This window comes from Pinus tabuliformis, chromosome 7 (genome assembly GCF_031772625.1).
Source record: "Pinus tabuliformis cultivar Carrire ecotype Pingquan chromosome 7, CPIR1, whole genome shotgun sequence".
Taxonomy (NCBI): Eukaryota; Viridiplantae; Streptophyta; class Pinopsida; order Pinales; family Pinaceae; genus Pinus; species Pinus tabuliformis.
The window spans coordinates 569,941,722-569,955,187 of record NC_142293.1 but is presented as its reverse complement, the minus strand read 5'-3'; the positions used below and the strand labels follow the sequence as shown (position 1 = coordinate 569,955,187).

Below are 13,466 nucleotides of genomic sequence, written 5' to 3'. Positions count from 1 at the left end.
GTGTCTGACTGATGTTGAAACCCTCCTCTTCCTTCACCCTGCAACTCTCCCTCTGAAATCAAACTCCTTCTCCTTGAGAATCGATTTCCCTCGGGTTACTGAGTATTTGCTTGATGTGTCTCCAAATGACTCTCAAGTCTTCTCTTATACTTTTCCTGTTGATGAATCAACGGTCGAGATTAAGTCTCTAATCAACGGCTAAGATTAAAACAGACTTGATCTTCGTCTCTTAGAAGCTTCTCACCCATATCTTTATTAATACCCATTAATATTTTTATTTTCCTAAGTTTAGACTTAGGAACCCATCAAAAATATTAATTATCTTAATAACTCCTCATCTGGGTGGAATTTCTCCAAACGATTTTTGGGTCTTCAAGATCTCATGTGTTCTAGCCCCTCCACAAAATTTCGGAGCTAGTGCACATCTGATGCTACCCAAAATCAACACCAAGTAGCCTAGGAATTGACTGATTTGACCGAGCTGATTTCTTGACTGTTGGACCAAGTTTGACCAAGTCAACAAAGCCGTTATTTAACCGAGTTTGACATGTTATTTGACCAAGATATCTGGCCGAGTATGACCACAGAAGAGGCTGAGTTTGACCACAGAAAAGGATGAGTTGACCACAAATTTGACCACAAGAGTCAACCGTTGGTCTGAGTTGACTGCAGGGGCTAAGGTGACCAGACCAAAAACTTGACCAAATTTGACTTATTGAGTGGTTTTACCATCAATTACTGGCTGGAATTTTGACCAGGTTTGACTGGTATTTGGACTTGGATTTTGACACAGATTTCTAGACAATTTTTGGAATTGTAAACCTCGCTGAAGAATAATTTCTCCTAGACGAAAAGTTGCTGGGCTTTTCTCCCAAGTTTGCGTTTCCTAGGTAAATTTGTTGTCTCTATTGTGCATGGTTGTCTCGTTATGATCTTACTGTTTTTTCTGCATTACTCTTGAGATTTTTTGTATACAATTGCTCAATGATATCAGTGGCATAAGATAAACTGGTTGGAGATCATTAGGAAGTAATTATCAGATCAGAAAATTGGTTTCTACTGTTCATCTTGTAGAAAATTCAATAGGAAACACCCTAAGCACCTCCAGACAATGTCATATTTATAATGGTTTTAAGTTACGACTGTGTAGCTGCCAATAGTTTCCATTATTTCTGCATTACACTTGAAAAATATAATAGAACAATGAATCAACAAAACACTTTTTCTTGATCCCATATAGTCCAAAGGAAAGTGCTCCAGTTCATCCTTATTCTTCAATGACCAAATCCTTTCCATTGTTCCTTTCTCTTGATGAAGTTAAAACAGATATTTTTAGCATCAGAAATCCTAGGATTTTGCTAGATAAATATGGAATCTGAGAAGCTAATAGGATAACTCTCCATTCCAAACCTTTTAGTCTTTAGAGTTATTCCAAACTAATACAAAGCTACAACTAATACTGGGAATTGGATCATCTACTCTCAGTTCCCAGTCCCTTATCAGAGTCATATCCTCATTCCTTTGTTAATGTTGTGTCACAGTACAAAATGATGCTTGAAAGAATGTAAAGTATATGTAGATATAGGACTGCGATCTTAGGCTACTTTCAACAATTACATCTATACCAGAAAATGTCATATATGGGAAACATTATCTATGAGGTACGTACTACAAAGAATCAATAATCCAGTGTGTCCTTTAAGTAAAACTGTCTAAAACATAACACAAGAACTAATGGCTAATATAACAAATTAGTTGTCTGACCTCTTGAAAAGATAAAAGCCATCTTTAGAACCAATTAGAAATCGAATAACTTGAATGACATGTAGTAACTATTTAGGCAATGCAATATTTAGCAGTGAAAAAAATATCAATCAATGCCAGGTAAAAACTTTGAAAGAACTTGCTTCTTACTTTCAAGGACGGATATCTGTAAAGTATTTGAGACTGCCTTCGAAGAGAAGCACTGCCAACAATGCTTCCAGCTTGAAGCTCTGCCAAGGAACCTGCAGTTGGGCAAATAAATACATCTCGAACATCTTCACGAGGAAGATTGCATGGTAGAATTGTCCCGCTAGGCAAATATGTAGGCACGTCCTTCATCGAGTGCACGGCAATGTCAATCTTACCATCTAAAAGAGCATCATCTATTTCCTTGGTAAATAATCCTTTACCACCTATATCTGCAAGTGGCTGATTTAATATTTTGTCACCTGTTGTCTTTATAATTATGATCTCCACGGCACCCTCTTCTGCAAGGTCGGGATGTGCTGACTTTAGCTTGTCCCGTGTCTCATAGGCCTGTGCAAGTGCCAAAGGACTGTCCTACATAAACAGCAGTACGTATTATAATACAATGGAACACAGGGAAAACTATGGTGCCTAAACTTTCTCAAGGTAAATAAACCAAGGTTTCCAAATATGTTAGATGTATTAATTCCTAAAAATCAACTACTACAATTCATTTATTTTTTCAAGTTTTAACCAAATAACAGCAAAGCCATCTCAACGAAAGAAGCAGTGGTTTCTGCACTTTTATATCCTATTTCCCGCAGAGGCTTATGACAGTATTTCAAACATTGATGTAAAAATCTCATTCATTTTCAGCAACTACTGAAGGGCCACAATCGCAAATTCCAATCTAGGCAGGACTTAAAAACTAGTTGAAACTTGAAAATTAAAAAAAAAAACACCAAACCTTAGTACTAAGTAAAATATCAAATATTTAAACAAAAAGATCAACACTGGGCTTTCGAAAGTTATAGAGACCTAAATTCCCTGTGACAGGGTTATTCCTCCACAGATTTAGGACCTACAACATATTTATCACAGAACTGCTGCTTTCACAAAAATGGAACTTCTGACCAACAAAGGCAAGCATCTACATTAACATAAAGTTTGACCCATTTTTTGGATAATATTCATTGGTCAATTTAACAAAACATGGACATAAAAGAAACAGTTTAGCACCCATAGCATGGCCATAACCAAAGAATACATCATCACATAAATCCTTTCTTCATTTGCCTGTTCATAATTGGAGATCCCTAACATGATAGCTCAAGCACAATGACGAACTCAATCAAGCAAGCTTGATGAAAACAAATGCACCAAAAATGAATGCTCGTGAATTAAGTCCTCCAGTGAGAAAAGATAACATCACATATTCAAAGCTTATCAGAATTTCCTTATGATAAAATTGTATTACATCAATACATTCTTGCTAGTGCAACTCTATCATGTTTAGAGTATTTCCTTCACTGCCAAATTTGGAGACGCATTGAAGTGGCTCATAGAGTTTTGATCAAACTGTTAATTGGGTTTATCTCAGGTAGTTGGGAAAAATTATTATCCTCCCCACCAAGGTTCAATTTGAACAAGTGACATGTTCAGCTCATAAAAAGTTCATTATTGTAAGGGCTTCAAGCCCTGTTGTTGACTGGCCTTGTGCCATGAACAACCTAGGGTACCATCCTCAAAATGAGTGGAAGTACTTGGGGGTTTTCCCAAGGCATGTGACCTGGGAAAAGAAAAGAGTATTGATCAAGCTGCCATCTATAATTTTTTCAAGAGTTTTATCCCATGATGAGGTATATGAGTATGTGAATAGTAGCTTGAAATGAAAACTTATGACCATGTGTACATGGTGTCATAAGATATCTAAATAATCATTGTTAGAAATATTTAGCTTAGTTATATTTTTTTGTGTATTGTTTTGTATTGTTTGAAAGCCATGAGAAGAAGTTTATATATGCAAACCATGCATCCATGTCTTAAAAACACATATGGCCAGCAATGTAATGTTTCGCACAAAGCGAGGGTTAAGTGTGATATCGATGCTTATAGAGTCTTCCATGTGAGTAGTAAATACAAGTTGCTAGCTTAAATATGTCAAGCCAAGCACATGTGATTGAATGCACATTTCCAAGTATGTGGAATTGCTTGGAAGGTGCATGAAACAAATCCATGCAGATAAGATGGAGACTTTCTAGATTCTAAAGGCAATGTGTTTGATTCATAAAGGATCGTATTTTATTGTTATCTTAATCAATGGACTGAATCCAATGCCCGTTGCCATTACAACAGATGCTTGTTGCACGACAAAACCACCTAATTGGTTTGACTAGATCATAAGATTAGTTGCATTAGGGGAGTAACAACTAAAGCACAAGATAAGAAGGCCAACTCAAAGCCACAATAACAATGCAAACTTATAAACACAAATACCACTCAAAAAAAATGAAAAAGTTTCATATGTTACCTCAAAGAACAAATGAGTACATCAGGATTCAGACTAGTTACATCATGCAAAGAACAGGGATACCAGGAAAGTTTCAGTCAATAAAAGCTAAAAAAACCATCATATGAATCCAGACCCCACAGGGAGGGATTCAGCACCATGACAGAACGCACATTGGTAAACTAGTAGGAGTAGAGCCAAATCTTGCTTAAATCTCCGCAAATCCCCAAGAAAAGGGGGATGAGGAACTTCATTTAATGTAACTTTACAATGATGTTCCCAAAAAGCCAATTGCAGCCAAATGAACTGAAAGGCAAAGTAATTTGCAGCTGCCCCTGCCCATCAAGGTGGTCCCCCAAGGTATTTGAGAGGCTAAACATCAAGAGATAGGTCTAGGCTACCTAACCTATCAATTTAGCGGGCATCCACTCAAATTTCATCCATAAAATCTCTTGCCCTAGGTGTTGCTCCAAGAGGGAAACCCTAGTCCCTTTTCCTCTCAACTTGAGGACTTTCTTGAGGGTTTCATGAGCCTTGGCTTAGTTGAATATCATTGTGAGAAACTCTTTCCCTCAAGCCTTGACCTTGTGAATACCTATCACCATCGAAAAACCTCAAAAACCTAGGTCTTGAACCTTAATTTCTAGGGTTTTTAAGTTTTCTTAGAGAGCATTTTGCTTCCTTGAAGCCTTGAGCTATTATTGAGCCTCTCTCTCAAATGAGCCCTCACTTGATCACTTTGTGCCTTAAACCTAGCATATCTATTTTGAGTAATCATCATTCTTCTAGGACTCCTCCCATCGGTGAAAGTCCATAAAGAGCAAGGGGTCTTGGCTAAGGTAGCATTGGGCTTCTACCCCATTGTTACCAATTTGTCTAGCTCTTCTCTTGTAGGGTTTCCCTCCCCAAGGCTTGCTAGATTTTGTGGTAATGGTGCTCACATATTTTGTTAAGGGATATGCAACATTCTTCAAAGTTTCCACCTTCACTAACAACACCTTTTCTTCAACCATATCTCTCACAAAGTTATATTGAACATCAACATGCTTTGTCTTGATATGATACCTTGTGTTCTTCACTGGGAAGATTACACTCTCACTGTCACAATCTATCATCATAGCTCGTTGTACCAACCCAATACCTTAGCACAATCCCTACAACCATACTACCTGTTTGAATGAGTGGCTACCATATATTCAACTTGAGTATTTGAGAGTGTCACTATAGACTCTCTTGCTCATCCAACTGATTGCTCCCCCAAATAGATTAAACATATACCCACTTGTAAATCTTATACAATTCAAATCTCTAATGATGCATGCATCAACAAAGACATCTATGTCCAACACTTTGTCAAAACCTGGTCTTCCTTGGTAGCACAATCCATAACCAGTAGTGCCACATAAATCCCTAAAAACCCTCTTTATTGTTGTCCAATGCTCCTTCCCTTGTTTTGACATATACTTGCTCAACACTCCCACTGCATGTGTAATGTCCAATCTAGTACAAACCATTGCATACATCAAAGCTCCAACCACACTAGAATATGGAACATGGGACATGTCCTCTTCCTTTTCCTATGTCTTATGACACTCTTCTACAAATAACTTTACACCTACAGGAATAGGGACCTTTATCGATTTGCATTCCAGCAAATTAAACCTCTAGAAAATTGTCTCGACATATTTCCTATGATTTCAGCAAAGTTTCCTCTTTGCCCGATCTCTTTCAATTTCGATTCCCAAAATAAAATTTGCGACACCAAGATCCTTCATGTTAACAACTGAGTTTTCACTACGTAAATGATTTCCCTATCATTTCCTATCAACAACATATCATCCACATTCAACACCAAATTAATAAGAAGATCACCAACTAATTTGAAATACACACTATCTAATGCTTCGCTCCTGGGTAACTCGTTGTACCTTCGGAACCTCTTCCGGCACTAGCACACGCACAACTGACCCTAAAACACACACTGGCTCAACTAGTAGTACGATCTGGCAATTTGCACTGCCTCAACTCAGCCTCTATTGTTGGAAATTTCGGCCTTCCTTCTTGACACTGGAAACCCTCTGAGAATTTACCTGGAAATTACTTCTCTGAAAACTTTGGGTACTTTCTCTTCCTTGCCCTACACAGATCTACTACTGCAAAACCCTTATGCTGCAAATCTTTGTGCTAGATCTGCTCTACGAATCTCTAATCTGCTCATTGGAAACCCTTTCCGGCAATCTCACTGCCCACTACTACTGCCCTGAGACGATTCACACTTTTCCTCCAGACTGGACTGGAAATCAAACTTCTACCTCTTTGCAATTCACATTGCCTCGCTGGCCTACACAAACTTGGTTCTCTTTCCTTCAGATCTCCCTCTGAATTGCTCAACCCTCGTTGCCTTCCCTCTAGACCCTCTAATCCGATCTTTACTTCTCTTATACCATGTGAAATTTCCACGATTGCAACAAACTGGATATTTATCTTCTAACTATTATAGTTTATTTGTCTACTGTAATTAACTTTACGACAAATAATGATAAATTCATTGTTACAATATTCACAATATAAAAATTGCAGAATATAAAACACGAACTGAGAAAATATGCACACACACAAAAATTGACAGTTATTTTTGGACAATTGTCCCTAGAAAATCCCCGAAGGGAAAACAAGTGGAGCAGATGAGGGTTTTATTACTATCTTCAGCAAATTCAAGAGTACAATGATCTACTTACCTTTCTTGCAAAGCTTCGGCAACCTCTACTGGAAAAATATACTAGAAACACCCTATCTCCCTCTGCAATCAATTTGGCCCTCTCTCCCAGCAACTCGCAGTTCTTGGCTATTCGCACTGCCTAGTTGGAAATGTGTATGGTTGCCTCCAGAAAATTCATACAGCCCCGAAATCACCTTCCTCCAAGTCTTCCTGCCTTCATCTGCCTCTGAAACCCACACGCTTTGACTCTGGGACATTGATCCGGTAACTGGCAACTAAAACGTCGCTCATCTGGCAACACGTACTGGGAAATTTGGCTACTCGTAGTAGTTGTAGGAGCCTCGTCTGCAAATGAATTCGGCCTCCTCTTCCTATCTCCCAGACACTGTAAAATACTAAGGAAAATTCCTTCGAACTCCCGCTTTCAAATCTCTATTAATCACTTGTCTCTGATGCTTCCCTAGCTTCAATTGCGCCCCTGCTGGATACCTGCAACTGGGTAGTCGAATTGCTCACATTACAACTAATACATTGATGCCTTCTCCAAATCCTTTGACCTGCTCTTATAATCTCTCGTTGGAGTCCAAATGGCCATGATTACATCTCCACCAATGGTTTAGATTATCTTGACCTCATCAATAGAAGTCTCTAAAGCAAAATCGAGCTACCTTAATTAATTCAATTTAATTAACCAATTTTCCTAAGTTAAACTTAAGAACTTTTTAATTATTGGCTAATTAATTTAATTAAGGCGTCTCCAAGTCTTTTCTCGCAAAACCTTTTCTAGGTTTTGGAGATCTCGTGTTCCTTAGCCTTTTAGACATCATAGAGACTAGAACACCTGTCTGCTGCTACCCCAAACTCAAAAACTAACAGTCTCTAACTAGACTAGCACATAAACACACTAGCAGTGCTCAACAATGAACAACTTTGCACGGCAGAATATACAACAATGAAATCAATCAATAGTACACAAGATATATGGCCCAGAACATTCCTTATCAATCCATCAATAAGAAATTCATAGGGCTCATGTACCAGGGATCATGGCCCTTTAGAAACTCTAATTAAAATGCTATAGTACAACAAAATACAAGTATGTCCTTTGACTATTCAACTTGGGTTGAGGTCTTATCCTTTAGACCCCCATTTTTTCACAAAACAAAGACAAACTCACTTGTTGTTTGTAGTCCTTACAAACAACCACTTCAATTATTTTGGTACATTATTCTTTGTTGTCCTTTGCCTCCTTTCGTTCACAAAAAGATCAGCACCTTATAACCTCTGTCAAACTGTTGCTCACTGGTGAGCTTCTCCTTTAGCCCTCTGTACTAAACCAGCGCTATAACACATTGTTGTTAGCCCCTCCTTTGGCTAACAAACTTCCTCATTCAACACTTGATTAGCCCTCTTTCTTGTTGTCTACAAAACCTCTGCTTGTTGTAACTACCTGTGGCCTCCTTCCTGAGGCTCTGTGGTCTTCTTTCCTACAAGTTCGAACCTCCTACCTGAGGCTCTACCTGCGGCCTACCCTTGGCCCTTTCCTGGAAGTCTCGATGTACCATAAATGCCCCTTGGTCAGGTTTGTTTACTTGGTCCAACCTTGGTCCAAGCTTCTTCATGGCTACGGCCTAGACTAGGGCACAGACCAACCCTGCGGCCCTCACAAACAAACAAACTTACTTGAACATGGCCTTAATCAGGTCCTAATAAGCCTCAACCTTGTTCCTAGGGCTTCTCCTTACACAAAACGAACCCAACACTATTTCATACGACTTAGACAAAAACTTCGACCTCTTCCACACAGATAATTATTTTTTTTCCACGACCTTGGTGTATGGGATAGAATCTTAGAATCTCAAACAATACCAAACCAAGAATCACAACGATACTACTTTGCACAACGAAATATAAATAGCAGTAAATCTACTAGTGCACAAAATATGGACAAATTTTTACAATTTTCAACCCAACTACGTTATATTAATCAACATATAATACAACAGTGTAGGGCTCCTGTAACAGGGATAATGGCCCTCAAATATCCACTAGTACAAGAATATAAAATTGGGGCTTGGTCTCAGTCCATCAACAACCAATCTACCCTCAACAAGATACTTTGACCATCTAGTTGTCGCATGCTCTCCCAACTCCTCTCGGTCGTACCATGTACCTGCACAGTCCTTCGGCTCCCAATCTGCAGCTCCTGCCTCTATCAATGCTCCAAGTACATCTAACCATTGAACCTCAACTATCAATCTGCTCACTAGTTGTGCCTTAGTCCATCAAGGTCACAACACATTGAGACTCCTGTCGAGTTGTTCACAGCTCCACTTGTGAACAACTCTCAATTTGCCCACTATTGCTCCTCAGCTACTCAAGGACTTCAGCCCACTATGGTCTTCCTGCACTACTCCAATGAAGACCAACATAGGGCACGGAGGGTTGCCACCTATCACTGCAAGATGTCCATCTCCCACAATGAACACGAGCTAGGAGGACTGCCCATCATCTGTTGTAGAAGTCCTTCTCCACACACAAGTCTAGGGCTGCTCAACTGCTCCTTTGGTTTGTCAACCTTGAGCTCAACAACTGCCACTCTAGCAACCACCTAAGTCCATGAAGATGGTGCACATCGGGCTCCAACTTGGACACTATCACGTTGTCCTCCAACAGACCATAAATGTCCAATCCACGTTCACACTTGGTCCACTCTCACGCTACCCTCCAACAGACCACAAGTGACCAATCCTTGTTGTAGCATCTGCTCCTAGTTAGGGAATCCAACCACCTAGGAAACCCTTCCTCTTTGTTGCTAACAAACTTCCAAACTGTCTTCTCCTAGGACACCATCCACTAGCATCAATTCAACCTTAACACATCAATACAATACATACCTAGCCCTGCGCAACTTCTGCGTCACCCTAGTGCAGTCTGTTACATGCTCAACCCTCACTCGCGCTACCTGCACTCGCGTTCCTACACTCGCGCGTTCCTGCACTCGCATGTTCCTGCACTCATGCTTCACTACACTCGTACATTCATGCACTCGCATTCCTACACTCGCGCTACCCACGCTCGAGCTGTCTGCAGTCACATTGCCTTTCTTGATGTGTAGACTATGAAAGATGCTTCTTGGATGTCTCTAAATGCCTCACACTTGACCTATATTTATAGGCATCAAGTGGCTCCAACGAATTTGTCTTTGGGCACTACTTTAACCTCAAGCCGACCTGCCCAACTAGACAAATTTACCCATCTTAACTTCAAAAATTCATTTCTCTTCAACCACAACTCGAAATCGGATGATTTTCGATGCGTCAAATTCGTCTCGACGAGTACTATCATCCTCATCCATCACATGTTGAAATCTCTCCATAGTTTTGTCCCCAACATCGATGGGTGCAAAACCCCAAGCTTGGGTTTCAAGCCCACAAGGCCATTTGTGGAGCTCCTTCCTCCAAACCCTTGATCCTCAAGGCTTGGAGTACCTCCCAAGCTACAAAAATCAACACTCCCTCTTAGCTAGGGAGGTACTTGCAACACTAGGAAGTAACCATCATGATCGGCAACACTAACCCATATGGTGTCCATCACTGCAGCATACCATGTAGAATGAACCCAACAACCTCAGTAGTGCCTCTGCCTCATCATATATGAACCTGAAGATCCCAAACCTCCATAAGGATGCTCCCTCTGAGGCTAGACTCCCACTGAGCCTACACAATCTCCATTGGTTCAGTCCTACAAGCACTCATCCTCCTGGATCAAATACTACTCGTGAAAATCCCTCCAATCTCAAATATGTAACATCATGATCCGATGAAGACTCTAGCATGCCAACTTGTAGTCCATCACAAGAAGCCATCTCGATCAACCTAATCTCGTCCAAACCAAAGAAACTCTCGAGCTGTCCTAACCATCCATGAAAAATCAACGGAAGTCCATGATCAGCAATCTGTCCTACAACAAACTATTGTTCACCGGGCTCACCACCAATCCACAAGAACTCCCAGCCAATCTTGTTACCAAGTCAGTCAAGACCACATCTCCATGTCTTCAACTGAGCCCTCTGCTCCATGATCTAGACACCCACAACTCCCTCTGAGTTGCTTCGTTGTGCACACTCTAATTCACTGTCCCTCAAAGTAGCTCAGATTCGCTCTGATACCATGTTGTTTTTCCATGACCTTGGTGTCTAGGATAGAATCTTAGAATCTTTGACGCTACTAAACCAAGAATTACAACAATACTACATTGAACAGCGGAATATAAATAACAGTAAATCTACTAGTGCACAAAATATGGACAATTTTTACAATTTTCAACCCAACTTCATTATAATAATCACCATATAATACAACAGTCTAGGGCTCCCATACCAGGGATGATGGCCCTCAAATATCCACTAGTACAAGAATACAAAATCAAGGCTTGGTGTCAGTCCATCGACAACCAATCTACCCTCAATAAGATACTCTGACCATCTAGCTGTCGTATGCTCTCTCAGCTCCTCTCAGTTGTACCCTGTACCTGCCCAGTCCTTCAGCGCCTGATCTGCAGCTCTTGCCTCTATCAATGTTCCAAGTCCATCTGACCACTGAATCTCGATTATCAATCTGTTCACTAGTTGTGCCTTAGTCCATCAAGGTCACAACACATCGAGACTCCTATCGAGTTGTTCACAGCTCCACCTGTGAACAACTCTCGATCTTCCCACTGCTACTCCTCAACTACTCAGGGACTTCAGCCCACTATGGTCTCCTTGCACTGCTCCAATGTAGACCAACATAGGGCATAGGGGTTGCCACCTATCTCTACAAGATGTCCATCTCCCACAATGAACACGGGTTAGGAGGAATTCCCATCATCTGTTGTAGAAGTCCTTCTCCACACACAAGTCTAGGGTTGCTCATCTACTCCTTTGGTTCGTCAACCCTTGAGCTCAACAACTGCCATTGTATGTAGGAAATTACAAGGTAAGTTCCTTAGATTGAACACCAAAGGACACCACTCACAAACAGATCACAGATCAGTACACCAATTTTCTTGACGTGGTTAAAACCCTCAAAGAGGGAAACAGTCCACGGCCTGAACCAATGTGGCCATTTCAGGCAATATTATTAATAAAAAGAAAGAAAATTTACATAAGCTTCTCTCATAAACGGTCACCGGAAAAATCACCCTCCATGCTCTTTAAATAGAGATCATGGACCAATCGGGTGTTAAGCCACGGACCAAGTATCGGTAATACCAAGGAGAGAATGAATCGTCGGATCACTTCATGTCTAAAACATATCGTGACCGTCAGATTGTAAGTTACAAAAAGTACATACTAAAGAAACACACTTTACCTAACTATACACTAGACCAAGTTATACTTAATTATTTCCTATGTGTCGGAGTATCTTAACACTCTAGCAACCACCTAAGTCCATGAAGATTGTGCACACCGGGTTCCAACTTGGAGACTATCACGTTGTCCTCCAGCAAACCATAATGTCCAATCTACGTTCACACTTGGTCCACTCTCGAGCTGTCCTCCAATAGACCACGACTGACCAATCCTTTTTGTAGCATCTGCTCCTAGTTAGGGCATCCAACCACCTAGGAAACCCTTCCTCTTGGTTGCTAACATACTTCCAAACTGTCCACTCCTAGGACACCATCCGCTAGCATGCTAACATCAATTCAACCTTAACACATCAATACAATACATACCTAGCCTTGCGCAACTTCTGCGTCACCCTGGTGCAGTCTGTTGCATGCTCAGCCCTCACTTGCGTTCCTACACTCACGCGTTCCTACACTCGCGCGTCCCTAACTTGTGTGTTCCTGCACTTGTGTCCTTGCACTCACGTTCCTACACTCGTGCTACCCACACTCGAGTTGTCTGCACTCGCACTGCCTTTCTTGATGTGTAGATTATGAAAGATGCTTCTTGGATGTGTCTAAATTCCTCACACTTGACCTATATTTATAGGCATCAAGTGGCTCCAACGAATTTGTCTTTGGGCACTACTTTAACCTCAATCCGACCTACCCAACTAGACAAATTTACCCATCTTAACTTCAAAATTCATTTCTCTTCAACCACAACTCAGAATCGGATGATTTTCGATGCGTCGAATTCATCTCAACGAATACTATCATCCTCATCCATCACATGTCGAAATATCTCCATAGTTTTGTCCCCAACATCGATGGGTGCAAAACCCCAAGCTTGGGTTTCAAGCCCACAAGGCCATTTGTGGAGCTCCTTCCTCCAAACCCTCGATCCTCAAGGCTTGGAGTACCTCCAAAGCTACAAAAATCAACAATAATATCTTGTTGTGGTTCCTTTCCCTTGCATAACAGAACAGATATCCTTACGGCTCTCTCTCTAAGGTTGTAGCTTCTTTAGGGCTCTTATTCTCCACAAGATGTGTCCTTCCACTTGTGATTTGGCCTTTCCATTGGCCTCCAATATATAGCTCTCTAAAAGATGCCTTAGGAGCCCTCTTACTC

General features: G+C 40.7%; 1 protein-coding gene across 1 annotated transcript in view; it reads right to left on the bottom strand.

Moving 5' to 3' along the window:
• HEMC (hydroxymethylbilane synthase) overlaps positions 1-13,466 on the bottom strand; it is a 182,455-nt gene that overhangs the window by 149,683 nt on the left and 19,306 nt on the right. The window contains exon 2 of the mRNA XM_089458525.1: positions 1,915-2,320. Within this exon, the coding sequence (XP_089314651.1) occupies positions 1,915-2,320 (406 nt within the window). The remainder of the gene's footprint in view (positions 1-1,914; positions 2,321-13,466) is intronic.